General features: G+C 39.0%; 1 protein-coding gene across 3 annotated transcripts in view; it reads left to right on the forward strand.

The window, feature by feature from the left end:
- cadm4 (cell adhesion molecule 4) overlaps positions 1–17,973 on the forward strand; it is a 236,442-nt gene extending 218,469 nt beyond the window's left edge. For 2 of the 3 annotated variants that reach the window (XM_077527563.1, XM_077527562.1), the window contains exons 7-9: positions 8,159–8,230; positions 12,545–12,673; positions 17,813–17,973. In XM_077527563.1, coding sequence (XP_077383689.1) covers positions 8,159–8,230; positions 12,545–12,673; positions 17,813–17,922 — 311 coding nt within the window. In that variant the 3' untranslated portion in view covers positions 17,923–17,973. The remainder of the gene's footprint in view (positions 1–8,158; positions 8,231–12,544; positions 12,674–17,812) is intronic. The other variant, XM_077527564.1, reaches the window with a different exon arrangement.

The following is a 17,973-nucleotide window of genomic DNA, read 5'->3' on the forward strand; positions in this document are numbered from 1 at the left end:
AATCTCACAAAAAGGGAGAAGGAAAGGTGAGCGCTGACAAACGGGAGCTCGCAGAGGAGAAGGCGACTTTTACGGAACGGGTCTCCGACGTCTGATGAACCATCGTTGATATATTGTCTACCCCTTGCTATGTTGCACTTCATTAAGACGTTTGTTTTTTTTGTTTTTTTTTTGTTTTTTTTTTGTTTTGTTTTTATACACACGAAACAGCGACACCTAGTCATGAAAGCTCAACTTGTTCCACGTATCTAAATAATCTCAAATGATCATTCCCCATTGAAATGAATGGAAACAACATTAATTCGTTCCAGTCTCACAAAAACATGTGTTTAAATGAGAAAAATAGTACTTTAAAATTAAAATATTACACTTTGTAAAGTAGAATTAGAAAGAGAAAGTGCAATTAAAAATAATTAAACCGTTTTTGTCACACTTTTTGAACATGTAAACTGTGATTGATTGATTGATGAAACTTCACCTATTAGTGGATTATTTTGTGTGGATAGTGTTTGGCCACCTGGGGGCAGTATAAGACCGAAATTTGGATATACTGTCCTGCATTTTTAAATCAACTCCTCGGCTTCGTCGTTCTTTGCGGAGGATAAAGAATATCGATCAGAAAGAAGCACAGTCGATAGACTTTTTTTTTTTTTTTTTCCCACCAGGGAAACAAGCCATTCAAAAATGTGTAGGGTGACGCTACAACTCATCAAACCGTCGGGAATAAGCGGAATAGAAATAACACTTTTTTTTTTCTTTTTTTTTTTATTGCGCTAATAATTTTCCACGATGCTGCGCTTTTCGACAGCGGTGCAAACTGCTAACTGTTTGTTAGTAAAAAAATGAATTTCATGAACGAGCTCCTGTACTTGACCTCATTAGTTTCAGCCCCGTGTACCTAATGAAGCTTGCAGTGAGTGTACAACAACACTTATTAAAAAAAACATTTCGCACATATTACGCACGCACACGCACGCGCACAAAGCTAGCAGAGCCATCTGGGCCGAGCCTCCGATTGTTGTTTCCTTTCTGTGCGACTTGTTGTCACGGACAAAATTGGACTCTTTATGTTTTGATGCGTCGAACGCGACGCTGCCACCGGTCGGAGAATGCGCCGATTGTGCGACGAAAAGCCCGAAGGGCTCCTTTATGTAATTGAACAGAGCTGCTGCAACCCCAGATGAATGGCCGAGCTAATAAAACGCCATTGGAATGGAATTGCGGGAGAAGGAAGAACGGAAAGATACGAGCCGTTATATGGACGTACTGTATTGTTATGCCACGTGCGTTCATCTGCATGTGTACCACTGGACCACTCCATCTTGAAGGCATATTGCATTTTTTTGGTTTTCCAATCAGGGCTCCTTGAGGGAATAAACAGCATTTTTTTTTTTATTATAAAGACCATTCCTTCATTTTGTGTTGTTATGAGCCAACGTCGTTAAAAACATCCCGCAAGGCATAAAAAGTGAGATTGTCTCCATGCTCGTCAACATGTTTACTGACCTCGCGCGCCCTCCGGATTGAAGCCTCGTCATCCGGGGAGTCGCCACGCATGCATTAGTTTTTGTTATTTTAATTTGACGCGGGTCCGCCGAGACGGGGCAGACGTTCCGAAAAGGCCATTTGGAGAGTAGACGGGCGGCCACGGAAGAGCAGAAGAGACGGCGAGGAATACGACGTGACCAGGCGGGGATTAGTTTGGGGTCTCTTTGGCCATTGTAATGAGCCGGCGGGATAATTTGATTGGGGGGGGGGGGAACAAGGCAATTTTATGAAAAACCACCAACGGCCGCTGGCAGAACGTAATAGCGACAGATTACGTCACAGGTGACAAACTCATTTTTTGTAGCGGGCCATATCAGAGTTATGGTTTTCCTCAGACTGATTTTGCAAGGGCCATAGAATCTTGTGTTCTATTGCTATAAAAACATGGAACCCACCAAAATAAAGATGAGTCTCTTCTTTCATCAGGAAAAAAAAAAAGTACATTTCTATCTGTTTCAGTTTAGCAGCAGTTAACATTAGAATATAGCTAAGTTTCATCATTAATAATTCACACATCCGTTGAGAAGTGTGGGGAAATCAACTGTTTGCAACATGGCCCTAGTTGATCTCTTATACTCTGCTACCACCTGTGGCCGTTTTTGTAATATTGCTTCACCTGTTCTTTGCAGTTGAGAGGCTGTATCAAAGCCTTCTGTATGCTCGAGCATAACAAAAACATTAAAAACGTATAAATAGGTCTTTGGGACACTTAAAAAAAGATTTAAAATAGAACATATTTACATTTTTTGGGAGCAAATGAGTTATTATGGAGGACCAAAACTACCAAAATTCAAAATAAATAAATTTACTAAATAAATAAATAAATGACTAAAAGTGAAAATAAAAATGGAGATAAATAAAAATGGATATAAATATCATTTGAATATGATATAAAAAATATATATATAAATGGAGGACCAAAACTGCAAAAATTCAAAATAAATAAATGACTAAATAAATAAATAAATAAATGACTATAAGTGAAAATAAAATGGATATAAATAAAAATGGATATAAATATAATTTGAAAATGATATAAAAAATAAATAAATATAAATGGAGGACCAAAACTGCCAAAATTCTAAATAAATAAATGACTAAATAAATAAATAAATAAATGACTATAAGTGAAAATAAAATGGATATAAATAAAAATGGATATAAATATAATTTGAAAATGATGTAAAAAATAAATAAATATAAATGGAGGACCAAAACTGCCAAAATTCTAAATAAATAAATGACTAAATAAATAAATAAATGACTAAAAGTGAAAATAAAAATGGATATAAATAAAAATGGATATAAGTATAATTTGAAAATGATTTAAAAAATAAATAAATATAAATGGAGGACCAAAACTACAACAATTCTAAATAAATAAATGACTAAATAAATAAATAAATAAATGACTAAAAGGGAAAATAAAAATGGATATAAATAAAAATGGATATAAATATAATTTGAGCGCAAATATTCTGAAGGCTTTTTCAGCGGATAGTTGAGGCTGTGTTCCGAAGCCAAACGGATCGCGTCGGACTTGCTAGCTTGCGCGGCGACGCGCCTTCCCGCGTGCTGCATAGCAACACCCACCAAATGGGCTTTCTCGTCAGGAGTTAATTTATTGGTAAGTACTCGGCTGTCTCTCCTCGCTTTCTCCCGCCGGGCCGCCGACATCATCAATCTCCTTCTGCACTCCTCTCTTGTCAGCACTAACGCTCGCCTCATCCTCCTCCTTCACGTATTTCATTCTTAAAAACAAATGTACACTTTGTCATGCGCGTGCAAAAGTGTTTTATGCGGAAATGAACGCGTAATCCCTGAAGTGAAGAACGGATAAGTCAGTGCTTCTCAATTATTTTCTGACATGCCCCCGAGTAAGAAGAAAACATCCCCCCCCCCATCCCGTGACTATAAATAGTATCATTTGTCTATAAAATTGTTTTAAGCACATCTCTGCATAACACTGTATCCGTATTAATTAAAGATTTAAAGTGCATCTGAAATTAAAAAATAAAATTAAATCCTTAATTAAACTATAAACATTTTTTTGACTGACCATATCGAACCATATGATACGGAAAAATAAAATTACATAAAATCAATCAATAATAATACATTCAAACTGATCACCAACATTAACTCGGGAGCACAATATTAGAAAAAAAACAAAAACCCAAAAAACTTTAACCTGCAAAACAAAAATCTGAAATTAAAAAAAAAAAAAAAAAAACTACACCACCGAGTGAATGCTCCCTGCCATAATGAGAGTGCCACTGCCCCCTAATGTAGTGGAGGTGCAATTGCACTTTATTCTAGGACAGTAAAAAAAATAAAATCAACATTAAAAAAGCATGTTCCCCGAGGTCAAACGCGCCCCCCTTGATGGAGTCTTGCACCCCCTTGGGGGGGCCCGCCCCACTATTTGAGAAGCACTTGGATAAGTAAACAGGCAGTTTGCAGGGAACATGTCGGACACTCGCAGTGTGAAGGCCGAGGATTAATGATCAAGGTTGTAGCGCTAATTAACTGGACGCTGATTAATTCCTCTTAGCACTGGTGACCTCATCATTTTTCTTCCTCAACATTTACAGCTTTTTTTTTTTTTTCTTTGTTGCTCCCTCCGTCCTTCGACGTTGCCGCCCCCTCCCTCGCCTCTCTTCGGCTTAATTAAGGAGAACGCTCGGCAAGCTGTCGTGCTCTTGGCCCGCCGACGTGCCACCTCTTATTGTTATGCGTTAACGGCCGCGCGGCTGCCAATCAGGCGCGCGGCCCAGGTTCTATTCCCACCGATGGATGTGGTGGCACTCGGCGATAATGACGTCCTCGCGCCGCTCTCGCTCTATCGCCTCCTTGCAGGAGTGCGCCCGCCCCGAGGATGCCGCGTCTGACATTTTGGATTTAGCCCCCGTCCTTGCATGCGACCCACGCGTTTGCGACTCTATTATGCTCCACAGTCTCCACTTTGTTGGGAAAACCAACATATGCAGTAAAAAGGACTACAATGTGGCTAAAGAAATTAACTTTTTTTTTTTTTGTCCAAAAGACTACAACTAAAATGGCTGCCAGATTAATCATCTTGTCCCAACTATGTTGATGACCAACTCCGTTGACGAGTTTTTGTCGAACTAAAACACATATAAATGACACATATAAATAGAACTACAATGTGACAAAAGAAATTAACTTTTTTGTCCAAAAGACTACAACTAAAATGGCTGCCAGATTAATGAACTTGTCCCAGCTACATTGATGACCAACTCTGACAACGAGTTTTCGTCGACGAAAACTGAACTAAAACACATATAAATTACACATATTAATAGGACTACAATGTGACAAAAGAAATTAACTTTTTTGTCCAAAAGACTACAACTAAAATGGCTGCCAGATTAATGAACTTGTCCCAGCTACATTGATGACCAACTCTGACAACGAGTTTTTGTCGACTAAAACTGAACTAAAACAAATATAAATGACACATATAAATAGGACTACAATGTGACAAAAGAAATTAACTTTTTTGTCCAAAAGACTACAACTAAAATGGCTGCCAGATTAATGAACTTGTCCCAGCTACATTGATGACCAACTCTGACAACGTGTTTTTGTCGACTAAAACTGAACTAAAACACATATAAATTACACATATTAAAAGGGCTACAATGTGACAAAAGAAATGAGCACTTTTGTCCAAAAGACTACGACTAAGATGGCTGCCAAGAGTCATTGACGACCAAATCTATCGAGGAGTTTTTGTCGACTAAAACACATGTGAATCATATATAAAAAGGACTACAATGTGACTAAAGAAATTAGCGTTTTTGTCCAAAAGACTACGACTAAGATGGATGCCAAGATTTGTCGACTAATAACGACTACGTCGACGACCAAATCCATCGCTGAGTTTTTGTCGGCTAAAACATGTACCGGTAAATCTCACATAAACAGGACTACAATGTGACTAAAGAAATGAACATTTTTGTTCAAAAGACTACGACTAAGATGGCTGCCAAGATTAGTCGACGAGTCACGACCTCGTCGACGACCAAATCTATCAATGAGTTTTTGTTGACTAAGAAAAACATGTAAATCATGTTTACATCATGATGATGTAAATGGACTACAATGTGACTAAAGAAATTAGCATTGTTGTCCAAAAGACTAGCGACTAAGATGGCTGCCAAGGGTCGTCAACTAGTCCATGACTACGTCGACAACCAAATCTATCAATGAGTTTTTGTTGACTAAAAAACATGTAAATCACATATTAAATGGACTACAATGTGACTAAAGAAATTAGCATTTACGTCCAAAAGACTACGAGAAAGATGGGTGCCAAAAGTCGTCGACTAGTCCATGACTACCAAATCCGTCGATGAGTTTTTGTCGAGAAAAACTGAACTAAATCACACATAAATCACATATGAAAAGGACTACAAAGAGATTAAAGAAGTTAACTTATTTGTCCAAGAGACTACAACTAAAATGGCTGCCAAGATTAGTCGACTAGTCACTACTACACTGACGACCAAATGAGACAATGAGTTTTTGTTGACTAAAACTGAACTAAATCACATATGAAAAGAACTACAATGTGTATATGTTTTTTTGTCCAAAAGACTACAACTAAGATGGCTGTCAAACACAAGACTGCTGACTGTATCTCACTTAGCTCAAAACCCGTCATCGTTTTTTTGTTTGTCTCTTGATAAATCTTGCTAAATTTGCAGTTACAGTATGGTTTGAGATTTAATGAGCCCGAAGAGAGAAGACCCGCCCACCTTATCCATCATATATATTTTTTTTTTGTGTGAGCTATTGTTTTTGTCTTTCGACACCGTCTCAACTTTCATACCTCTCACGCTACCCGGCATTGCGCCGCCGTCATCGATTCACCGAGCGTATTGTTGGCCTCGAAATGAGACAATCCCCGAATATGGTTGTTTTCCTCGGAAGCGCATCTGTCACGGACGATGCCTCCGCCTCGCCGGCCGATTGTTGCCACGTCGCGAGCGTGTCGGCGTGATGGAACATGTCACTGTGTGCTGTTGCGGTTAACTTTTGTAGCTGCGTAGCGCTCGCTTCGAGTCCTGCTCTGATGCGTGCGTGCATGCATGAACCCCTGCGCCCCCCCAAATGTAGCGTCCGACATTCGCACCCCATCCTCATATGCGCAAGACTCAATCTCATGTAATGGAAATATTTATAAAAATATTATTATTATTAATAATAATAATAATAATAATAATAATAATAATAATAATAAATGTATAACATGAACACATGAAAAATATAATCCATATTTTTCTCACGTACGTCATGAGCAAAAATACTTCAATTGAATCAGTACATTAAATATGTATTTATTTATTTATTTATTATAAGACGTAATTGGAAGGATAATTTCTTATTAGTATACAATTTAACCTCTTATAAAGTCAAATTATCTCTGGAATATAAACAAATAAATGCAGTTTGTTTTTGTTTTTTTAAATAAAGAATTAGGACTGCACAAGTCGGTGTAAAGGATTGATCTCATTTAAAATACAATTAAAACATTGAAAATAATAAACAAATTTAAAGTGTTTATATTCAAATAAATATGTCTTAGTTTATTTATTACCGCATTGACATTTTCCTTGAAGAAACCCCCTTTTGACAGATTTTTTCAAGGCCCACAGAATATTGTGTTGTATTGCTATAAAAACATGGAACGTACAAAAATAAAGATTAGAGTCTCTTCTTTTATCAGGAAAAAAAAAGTATATTTGTATCTGTTTCCATTTTGCAGCCATTAGCATTAGAATATAGCTAAGTTTCATCAATATTCACATTCCTGGTGAAAACACTGGCAAACACAGCTTGTTGCAACATGGCCCTGGCTGTGTTTTTAATAACTACCATTGCTTTAAGCCACCTCTTCATGTCAGACGCTGCATCAAAGCCTTCTTATCAAAACAAAACAAAAACGTGTAAACACGTTTTAGGGAGTGAATGACAAAGTATTAAACACGTTTATTCACGTTTTTGGGCTTCAATGAGTTAATTTAATTAGTACATTTTTAGAAGTATTTAGCAGAACTAAAAACATGCACTAATGAAACTTTTACCTTGAATAAATAATATTTCAAATATCAAAGACAAGATGAAAAACATGATCTAACTTGTGAATAACAAAATACTTTAAAAATAAACAAAAATAATCATGCAAATGAACAATAAAATCAATAGATCATAATATCATAATATATATAATATAAAATCACAAAAAAATAATCTATAAATGTGTTAATGAAAATAAATTATTATAAATAACAAATGATAAATAAAGGGAAAATATAATAAACACAAAAAAATACCAACTGCCCAATGGAGACGGAAGAGGAAGCCTGGAGAGTCGCTAAATTAGCGCCCCCGGATTTCTTAGACGAATGTTATTATTTATTGCACATTTTGAGCAAATTGACACATAATTTGTTTTTGTGTGCCACATCAATTGACGTGGCGGGTCGGATCTGGCCCCCGGGCCTTGTTTTGGAATGTTGTGGATGTAGTCATGTCATGTTTTGTCCACGTATGTCATCCAATTTCTTATGTATGTGTGTAGATAATGTGTCATTCCCAAGCACTCCCACTTCCCATCCCAACGTCACCCCATCCCTCCCGCTGGATCCCAAAGGTAATGCAGCACTTTTTTTTTTTGTGACCTTCATCTCCATCTTTGTTCTCCTCTGGTGTCTACCTCTTTTTGTCTCAGGTGAACACACACACACACACACACACGAACACGAATGCATCCATTGTTGTGCCGCCGCAACCTTCCTTTGTCCTGTATTTCCGCACGCTTTCATACCTGCTGATGCCGAAGTCGACACACCATCCTTGCTTTCCTCTCTTATCGCTGCACGCACATTTTACCAAACTCGGCATACAAAAAAAGCGCACGTGCGAGTGTGCGCGGACGGACCTGCGCAAACGGTGAAGGTCTTAAAAGCTCGAAAAAAATGGAACGTACAAAAGACAATTGAAGGAGCAAGACGGATGAGCGATCCGGATGGATGTCTAATCGTATTATCCTAGCTGGCACGTGCCTGAACAGTACGGTGGTGCATCTCAAATCAGCTTTTTTGCCATTGAAATGAATGGAAATGCCAACTTTAAAAAAAAAAAAATGCAAAATTGTTGAAAATGTGATAAAGGACAGAAAGTATTAGAAAGTTTTCGAGCATAATCCGTTCCAGAAGGCTGTTCTAAAAGCGATTTGTTCGAATTCCGAAACAATTTTTCCCATTATAATTAATGTAAATAATTTTAATCCGTTCCAAGTCTAAAAAAACCTTTTCCAAGTTTTTTTTTCTTTTATTTTTTTTATATTTTACATCATAAATTGCACTGTATACTGTTTACCATAAATATAAAAGGATAGAAGTTTTATTTAGATTTCCTATCTAAAATGATGAAAAAAACAAAACAAAATGTAAACATTTCTTTTTTTTAATTCAATAGTTCTGCGCACTACTTTCCTCTTTGCCACAAATTGTCTGAGAATGACATGGTAATTTTGCAAAGAAAAAAAAGTAATATTAAGAGAAATTAAGTCACAATTTAAAAAAAAAATGAAAATACTAATATTTAAAGATTTAAAGGGACTCATTGAGCCATTTTCAGCAACAAAAAAGTTCATTTTTTGTCCAGAATTAATTTGGTAACTTCATTATTTTTCACGTGCAATTAATACCTTAAAATACATTTTTTTCCCCCTGTTTGCTGTCAACTGAAGATGACATCACTTGTGCTGAAGAAACCAGTCATGACCAATCATGGCTCAGTTTGCTGACCCATTTGGCCTGCTTGTGCGCGTAACGTTTGTGTAAAATGTCAAAGGGAGTCGCTCGGAAAAAAAGGAACACGTCGGCTTCGCGTTGGGCCGTCGCCGGCGCAGATCAGGCCACGGCGGTAGATTAAAAAGGAAAATGGGGTGAAGGAAGTGACATTGCCAAAATAAACTACAGCAAGCGCGACTTGGACTTTTTACATTGAGTGCCAGGTCCAAAAGAATTCAAGCGCCATCATCTCGAGCGACATTAAAATATATGATGGCGCTTGGCTGCCTTGGTCCCACCACTGTAACTAACAGTTTTATGCACTTGCAAACTTTTTTGAAAGTCTCAGATTAGTTTTGTGTCTCCCTTCATTTTCTCGCCATTGATTGATGAGAAACATTTTTGACCTCATTCTATCATGTTTGATTGTGGTAACAGTTACCTTGTAAAAAGTAATTCAGTTACTTTACTGATTACCTGATTTGAAAAGTAACTTAGTTACTGATTACCCGATTTCAAATGTAACTTAGTTACATTAGTGATCACCTGATTTTAAAAGTAACTTGGTTACTAATTACCTGGTTTTAAAAGTAACTTAGTTACTGATAACCTGGTTTTAAAAGTAACTTAGTTACTGATTACCTGGTTTTCAAAGTAACTTAGTTACTAATTACCTGGTTTTAAAAGTAATTTAGTTACTGATCACCTGATTTTAAAAGTAACGTAGTTACTGATTACCTGGTTTTAAAAGTAACTTAGTTACTGATCACCTGGTTTTAAATGTAACTTAGTTCCTGATTACCTGATTTTAAAAGTAACTTACCGGTAGTTACTGATTACCTGGTTTTAAAAGTAATTTAGTTACTGATCACCTGGTTTTAAAAGTAATTTAGTTACTGATTACCTGATTTTAAAAGTAACTTAGTTATTGATTACCTGATTTTAAAAGTAAAGGGGACACATAACATGAAAACTGGTCCCGTTTGGCCTTGGCAAAGGTCTTCACTCACTGTTATTTTATAATAAGATGACTTTAGAAAATGAGGTGTGCCTAATGTTGTAGCTGATGTGTTCAAAATCAGTGTCTATGAGCTTGTACCTGCTTCTCTTTTTCATTCACCAGCACGCTGAATTTTTTTTAAAAAAGGTCGACGCGAGCGATGAAACAAAATGCCACCAAATTCCACTTGCTCTTTTACTTCCTTATCTCCCCTCACTCTTCTTAAGTGGATGATTCCATTTCCCGCTTACAGAGTGGGAGGTGGAGAAACATCTTGAAAAAAAAAAATCCTCATTCAAAATGCATTGCGCTCTCTTGCCAGGTGCTGGGCCCCAATGTTTTTTTTTCCCACCTATTACTTTATTCACTGTCCTGATTTCTCAGCCATTCTGTCAGTGAGGGTGCGGGTGGAGGGGAGTGATGAGAGGTGATAATGTAACTCGGGTGGAAGATATCGACTTTTTATCTCCCGTCTGCCCACACCGGCTGCTGTCTAGCTCCCTTTTTTTTTTTTTTTTTTTTTTTTTTTTGCTCCCAAACATCTTCCCAGCTCTCAATTTTATCGCTTCTTTCTCTTTGTCGGTTCACTCTGCCCTCCACTTTGAAAATTTGGTCTTTGGACTTTGAAAGTATCATCGCGGAATCACATATTTCATTTTTTTTTTTTGAGCAAATATCTGTCATTTGCTGGAAAATTCGCTTTGTCTATGTTTTGTTGAGGCCAAAGCCTCGTCTAATGTAAGATTATTGCTTATGGTGCCATCTTGTGGCATTTCAATGCCAGTGAACTGCATTGAGGTGAATTGAGGAGCTTCATATTGTGCTTTTTCCTCCATCTTGAGGCATCTTACCCCCATTTCAACAAAAATTATACCTGCACCACCAATGCATATATTGTGGTAGTATATGCACGGAGCTTTCAAAGATTCTAAACAATACAAATATGTATTTTGTCCTATTTCCTATTTAGTCAGAGCCAAGGTTTTCATAGTTAATGAATACTAATGAAATAACTGAAACTAAATAAATAAATAAAACTACATTAAAATTGTAAGGAAAAGTGAAAACTAACTGAAACTGCATCTTATGTTTACGCTTTTCAAACTGTCTAAAAATAAACGTAGTGATAACGTAAATGTCCTTTGTTTTCATCAATATCATATGTGAGCTATTGGGGTTCATTTTAAATTGATTTATTTTTGTATTGCTGTACGCTCATATACGAGAAAGGTCAAACAACTATTTCAGAATTGTAGTTTAACTCATTCAAACCCAAAAACTTATAAATACGTTAACACTTTGTGCTTCACTCCCAAAAGACGTATTTATACGTTTGTTTTTTGTTTGTTTTTTCATACAGAAGGCTTTGATGCATCTTCTGACCTGGAGAGGGCGCTTAAAGCAATGGTAGTTATTACAGAAAAAAATGGCCAACAGGTGGCAGCAGAGTCTAAGATATCAACCAGTGCCATGTTGCAACAAGTTCTTTTTGCCAGTTTTCAACAGGAATTTTGAATAACTGAAACTTAGCTATATTCTAATGCAAACTGCTGCAAAACGGAAACAGATAGAAATATACTTTTTTTCCCCCTGATGAAATAAGAGAGTCTAATCTTTCTTTTGGTCGGTTCCATGTTTTTATAGCAATAGAACACAATATTCTGTGGGCCTTGCAAAATCAGTCAAAATCCAGTAACACAGCCGAGAGCGAAGGAGGTTGCTTCAGTGAAAATGGCTGCCAGTCAATGAGTTAATTTAGTTTAATGCACAATATTTAGTGACCTTTTTTTCTAATCGTGCACTCGTCAAATCTGCCATATTTTAAAAAAAATAATCACTTAAACTAATTAAAATAAAAATAAAACAGAATTTCTGAAAAAATTAATGTAACTAAAAAAACGAACAAACCTGCCTTAAAAACTAATTAAAATTAACTGAATTTAAATAACGAGTCAAAGTCAAAATGAAAAATAAAATGTTTGAACTTTAATCAAAAAATCAAAATTGATTGTAACCCTAGTCATGTTTTAGAACAAGCATACAAAAACAAAGCCATGTGGTGGTTTTTCAGCAAATTAAAAAAACAAAAACAAAAAAAACACACTCAAAATGGCTAAATTCAGAAATATGTGTGTAATTAGTGTCCTCTCACTTCTCGTCTTTGTCTTAGATCCCGGTGCAGTGGTGGAGACTCACAGCGCGGTTCCCTACGCGGTGATCGGCGGCGTGCTGGCCCTGCTGGTTTTCACCGTCATCTGCGTGCTCATCGTCACCATCTGGTGCTCCGTTCGCCAGAAAGGTAACGCACACACACCAAACACGCTTGCTCCATTAAATGCGCAACAGGCCAGCCGAGAGTCTTGACGGGATTCGTTTACATGACTGACACTAATAACTTGTCGTTTGTCTCGTGCAACTCACAGTCACATAGACACCACAAAATAAAGCACAAAATTCATGTTCAAAGTCTAGGAATTTTAATGCCCGCTTTATTTTGCACAAAATTTGTATTTGCTTATTATAAAAAAAAAATCATATGACGCCGTATTAGGGCCACGTATAAATATATATTTAATTTTTTAGATGGATCGGTAATATTCCGAGGAAATAAAACTTGCAAATTTGCCACTTTATAAAGTGAAAGTCGAAAATGTGCCACTTTATAAAGTGGCAAATTTGTGCAGAAAAAAAAAAAAAAAAAAACTAAAGTGGCAAATTTGTGCAAAAACAACTCGGAATTTCTTTTCTCGCAAATTTTCCAATTTATTTAAAGAAAAAAAAAATTTAAACTCGTAAATTTACCACTTTATAAAGTAGCAAATTTGCGAGAAAAGAATTCATAAATTTGCAAATTTATAGAGGCAAATTTGTGAGTTTATAAAGTGGCAAATTTTGAGAGAAAAGAACTCTGAAATTTGCATCTTTATAAAGAGGCAAATGTTTTTGTCAACTAAAATTGCTCTTTATTTTTCGTCACCTAAAACTGGATTAAAACTAAAATACAATCAGATGACAAAATTATGACTAAAACTTGAATTAATCATATTTTTGTCATATTTTTAATTAATAAGCTTAACACAATTTTAACTTAAAACTATCTTAAAATTTCTTGTCAAAATTTAACACCGTATACGTACGTGGTCCTAATGCGCCATCATATAATCCATATCTGCTCACGAAGACAAAACCCTTTCAAAACTAAACTAAAGTGCAATTTCTGGAGAAATTGCGTGGGAATGCTGAAAGCTGAATGCTTATGAAGTAATGTGAAAATTACAAAGTTTTAATTGACATTAAAAGATAAATCGATAAAAAAGAAAACTTCAACAGCAATCTGTCTGAGGTGGGATTTAATCATTTCAGAGAAATTATCATTCATTTTCTGATCCGGTAGTCAGTTGGTACCAAACCATCGAATATACTAAAATGTGGTGCAAGCGGGATTTGAACCCAGGTTCTCCATGGGGTGGGCTAATGTCGTATGTATTTTAAAAATAGACATCTGGTGAAAGCCTGAAAGCCAGGCATTTAACACATTCATTGCCAGACCAGCTAAAAAAATGCATCATTTGACGTCTTTTTCCGTCAATGGCAGTGAATGAGTTAAACATGGTAAAAATCAATGAAGCAATTATAAATTGTTGATATAATGTACAGCAGGGGTGTCCAAACTTTTTCCTCTGACGGCCACATACAGAAAAATAGAAAGCTTGCAAGGGCCACTTTGAAGTTATTTATCAACACATTCATTGCCAGATCAGAAAAAAAAGGCATCATTTGACGTCTTTTTCCGTCAATGGCAGTGAATGAGTTAATCATTTCAGTTGCCAATTAATATATTTGCAATGTACAGTCGGAGTGGGAGTCGAACCCGGGACCTCCTGCTCAGTGGATAACACAGTTAACCGAGTGCGCCACTGAGCAGTATCAGAGAGCTAGTAATGATGATCGGTTGTATGTATGGAAGTTGGCGTGGAAAGTGAGACTGTTCAATGTCAGTCCCATTGAAAATAAATGGGGAAAAACTGATATATAACGTTAAATTGTGCGAATACTGTATGTAATATGGTATAAGACCAAATTTACCCCGGAAGGCGTCAAGTTTTGCAGCTGAAATTTGAATCCTGTAAGTCGGAAGTATAACGTGAGAGTTGTTTCTCGATAAAAAAAAAAAAGTGAGGAGAATAAAAATCCGACTAACATATGATGATGATGAGATGCTTTCAGCATTCCCGCAATAATACCGGCAAAGTTGCGGTCAGCATGTGAGCTCGGCCCTCGCCAAGCGTTCCACTTCCTCATGTGGCCAGCCCCGTTTTAAAGTGATGAGCGTCTCCTGGCGTGCTCTCGTGATGGATGACCTCGGACAGGATGAGCGGCCGGCAGGACGGGGCGGGGAACGTAAGCGCGCGCCCTCGTGTTTTATGACTCGATGCGAGTATATTAAGGCTCATCCATTAAAATGAAGCGCCACATCTTTTTAAGTGCTCCTCCCCCGACGTTGGCAGCCTTCGACGGACGGCGCTCGGCGACCGCCAAGTCAGAAATGATGAGCTGCCAGTTAGCGGTCGCTACTGCCTGCTGCCAATCAACATTCGGACCCGACTATTACGACTAATCAATTTGGAGACATAAGGGGGGGGGGGGGGGGGGTCGTTGGGGCGAATGTCGGCCCCTTCCGTTAAGATCGTCGATACACGGGAGGGGGTGTACTCGTGGACACTGGCGAGTCGTTAAAGGGGGGGCATATTATGGAAAATGGACTTTTTAATGGCTTGTACACAAATAATTGCGTCTCTGGCGTGTCTGCCCGGCCATCAAACGTGCAATTACGCAACCAAGCGAGTCGTTTTCTTAACTGCCCTATTTACAAAAGCGTGTCTGCGAGCGAGGCGGTTCTCAATTTATTTATTTTTTTTCTGTACTTCTTAGACTACATTGAAAAACAAACTTGAAAGTAGAGTAAAACTTTTTTTTTTTCTTTGTTTTTAATTTGGACATGTTAGGCAATATCGCCCCCTGCTGTCAACCAAAATTCACACCACAGCCACTCTCGCACTTGCGGAAAAACCCGGAAAAAAACACCCGTATGATGTCATAGTTTAAGTTTACAGTATTACAAAATCCCTCCCATGACTTGATAGCTATGCTGGGTGAAGATCCAACACCTCCAAGTGACGACACTCGTCTGTCATATGCTCAAATGAGGCGAGCAGTATCTGTGTCAACCAGTAATTTGGCAAATTGGTGAGGAAGTGCTGCCTTTGTGAGTGAAACTGCAATCAGTTTTCATGAGACCGACTTTTCCGTTTGGGACTGAGAAGTTGCTCGCCTCGTCACAACTCCCTGCCCAGTGTTAACATGTTAAAGAAAGCCGTACTTGCTGTTGGCCAACTCCATCCGTGACTTGGCAGCAAGGCTGGACCGAGATCTGCCATTTTCGAGTGATGGCTGGCTGCATGGCTACACATTTTCAAATGTCCTTTAAAAACGGCGACATAGTTCCAGGCGGAATTTGTGTCTGGGGATGTGCATCCAATACAAAAGCCACCAAGTGTAATTAGGCAACTCGGTGATGAAGTGCTGCCTCCATGAGTGAAAATACAATGGCACTTTTACGAAATTCGGATGCGGCGTTAGCACGTGCGAGCAGTGGCTCATTTGCGTTGCAATTACATAAATATGTTTCTCATGACTTGACAGCTAAGCGGGACAATAATGGGCCATTTTCAAGTGATTCCAGCACAAATATTATGTGAAGTTGATGACTAGCGATAAGTTGTTGCTGCATGCGCCTCATGCGCTACACTAATCAGCAAGTGCTCCGTGATGAAGTGCCGCCCCTACAAGTGAAAATACAAGCAAAGCTTTTACTAAAGAGTCTGGGCTGTTTGAGAATAAAATTGTTTTGTCACAACACCCTAACTCCGTCGACGTCACGGTAACGAAAACTGTCCTCTGATTGGTCAGTGGGCGGGGCCAGTGAGCCTCATTTGCATGTCAGAAATTCAAAGTGTGCAAAAAAAAATTTCTGAAGACGTCTTGCTCTTGCGATGTGAACTTTGAACTTTCCTTGAAAATGTGTTTTGTGTTGCGCCACTTGACTAAGCGCTAACCTTTGCGTCCCGTCTCTCTGCTTGTCTCCCCTTGTCTTTGGTCCCCGCCCCCTCTCACCGACCGCCGTTCGACTCCTCACACGCTTCCTTTTAATTGCGAAGGCTCGTACCGCACCCGAGAGCCCATTCTGGCTTGGTACTGACCTCAAACTAATCAATTAACACGTCAGGTACAAAACGTGTCGGCAGAGCGCGTGGCTCTGCTGCTGCTTTCATCTTGGACGGGATGGAATGGATGCTGCATGCAAGGCTGTCGTCCAGACGCTTCGCACGCTAACCGCCACTCTCCCACCTCCCACCACCCGATCCACGCTCTCTCTCTCTCTCTCTCTCTCTCTCTCTCTCTCTGACAATCTCTTTCCATCTCTCTCTCCCCCCTCTCTCTCTCATCCCTTGTTCTCTCTCTCGCTCTCTCTCTATCTGTCAACCTCTTTCTCCATCTCCCCTCTCTCTCTCTCCCATCCCCTCTTCTCTCTCCTCTTTCCTCTCTCGTTCTCTCGCTCTGTCAATCTCTTTCCATCTCTCTCTTTCCCCTCTCTTTTCCATCCTCTGTTCTCTGTCCTCTCTCTCATTCTCTCTCTCTCTCTGTCTGTCAATCTCTTTCCACCTCTTTCTCTCTCTCCCATCCCCCGTTCTCTCCTCTTTCCTCTCTTGTTCTCTCGCTCTGTCAATCTCTTTCCATCTCTCTCTCTCCCCCTCTCTCATCCCCTGTTCTCTCTCTCTCTCTCTCTCTCTCTCTCTCTCTCTCTCTCTCTCTCCATCTCCTTTCTCTCTCTCTCATCCCCTCTTCTCTCTCCTCTTTCCTCTCTCGTTCTCTCGCTCTGTCAATCTCTTTCCATCTCTCTCCCCCTCTCTCATCCCCTGTTCTCTCTCTCTCTCTCTCTCTCTCTCTCTCTCTCTGTCTGTCAATCTCTTTCTCCATCTCCTCTCTCTCTCCCATCCCCTCTTCTCTCTCCTCTTTCCTCTCTCGTTCTCTAACTCTGTCAATCTCTTTCCATCTCTTTCTCCATCTCCTCTCTCTCTCCCATCCCCTCTTCTCTCTCCTCTTTCCTCTCTCGTTCTCTCTGTCTGTCAATCTCTTTCCATCTCTCTCTCTCTCTCTCTCTCTCTCTCTCTCTCTCTCTCTCTCTCTCTCTCTCTCTCTCTCTCTCTCTCTGTCTGTCAATCTCTTTCCATCTCTTTCTCTCTCTCTCATCCCCCGTTCTCTCCTCTTTCCTCTCTTGTTCTCTCGTTCTGTCAATCTCTTTCCATCGCTCTCTCTCTCTCTCTCTCTCTCTCTCTCCCTCTCTCTCTCTCTCTCTCTCTCTCTCCCTCCCACGCAGGCTCCTACCTTACCCACGAGGCCAGCGGCTTGGACGAGCACGGCGAAGTGCAGGAGGCCTTCCTCAACGGCAACGACGCCAGCCAGGGCAAGAAGGAGTACCTACTGTAGCCCCCGCCCCCCGCCATCGTCCTCTGACCTTATCCCTGTCCCCCCCCCCCC

Source organism: Festucalex cinctus, chromosome 7 (genome assembly GCF_051991245.1).
Source record: "Festucalex cinctus isolate MCC-2025b chromosome 7, RoL_Fcin_1.0, whole genome shotgun sequence".
Lineage (NCBI taxonomy): Eukaryota > Metazoa > Chordata > Actinopteri > Syngnathiformes > Syngnathidae > Festucalex > Festucalex cinctus.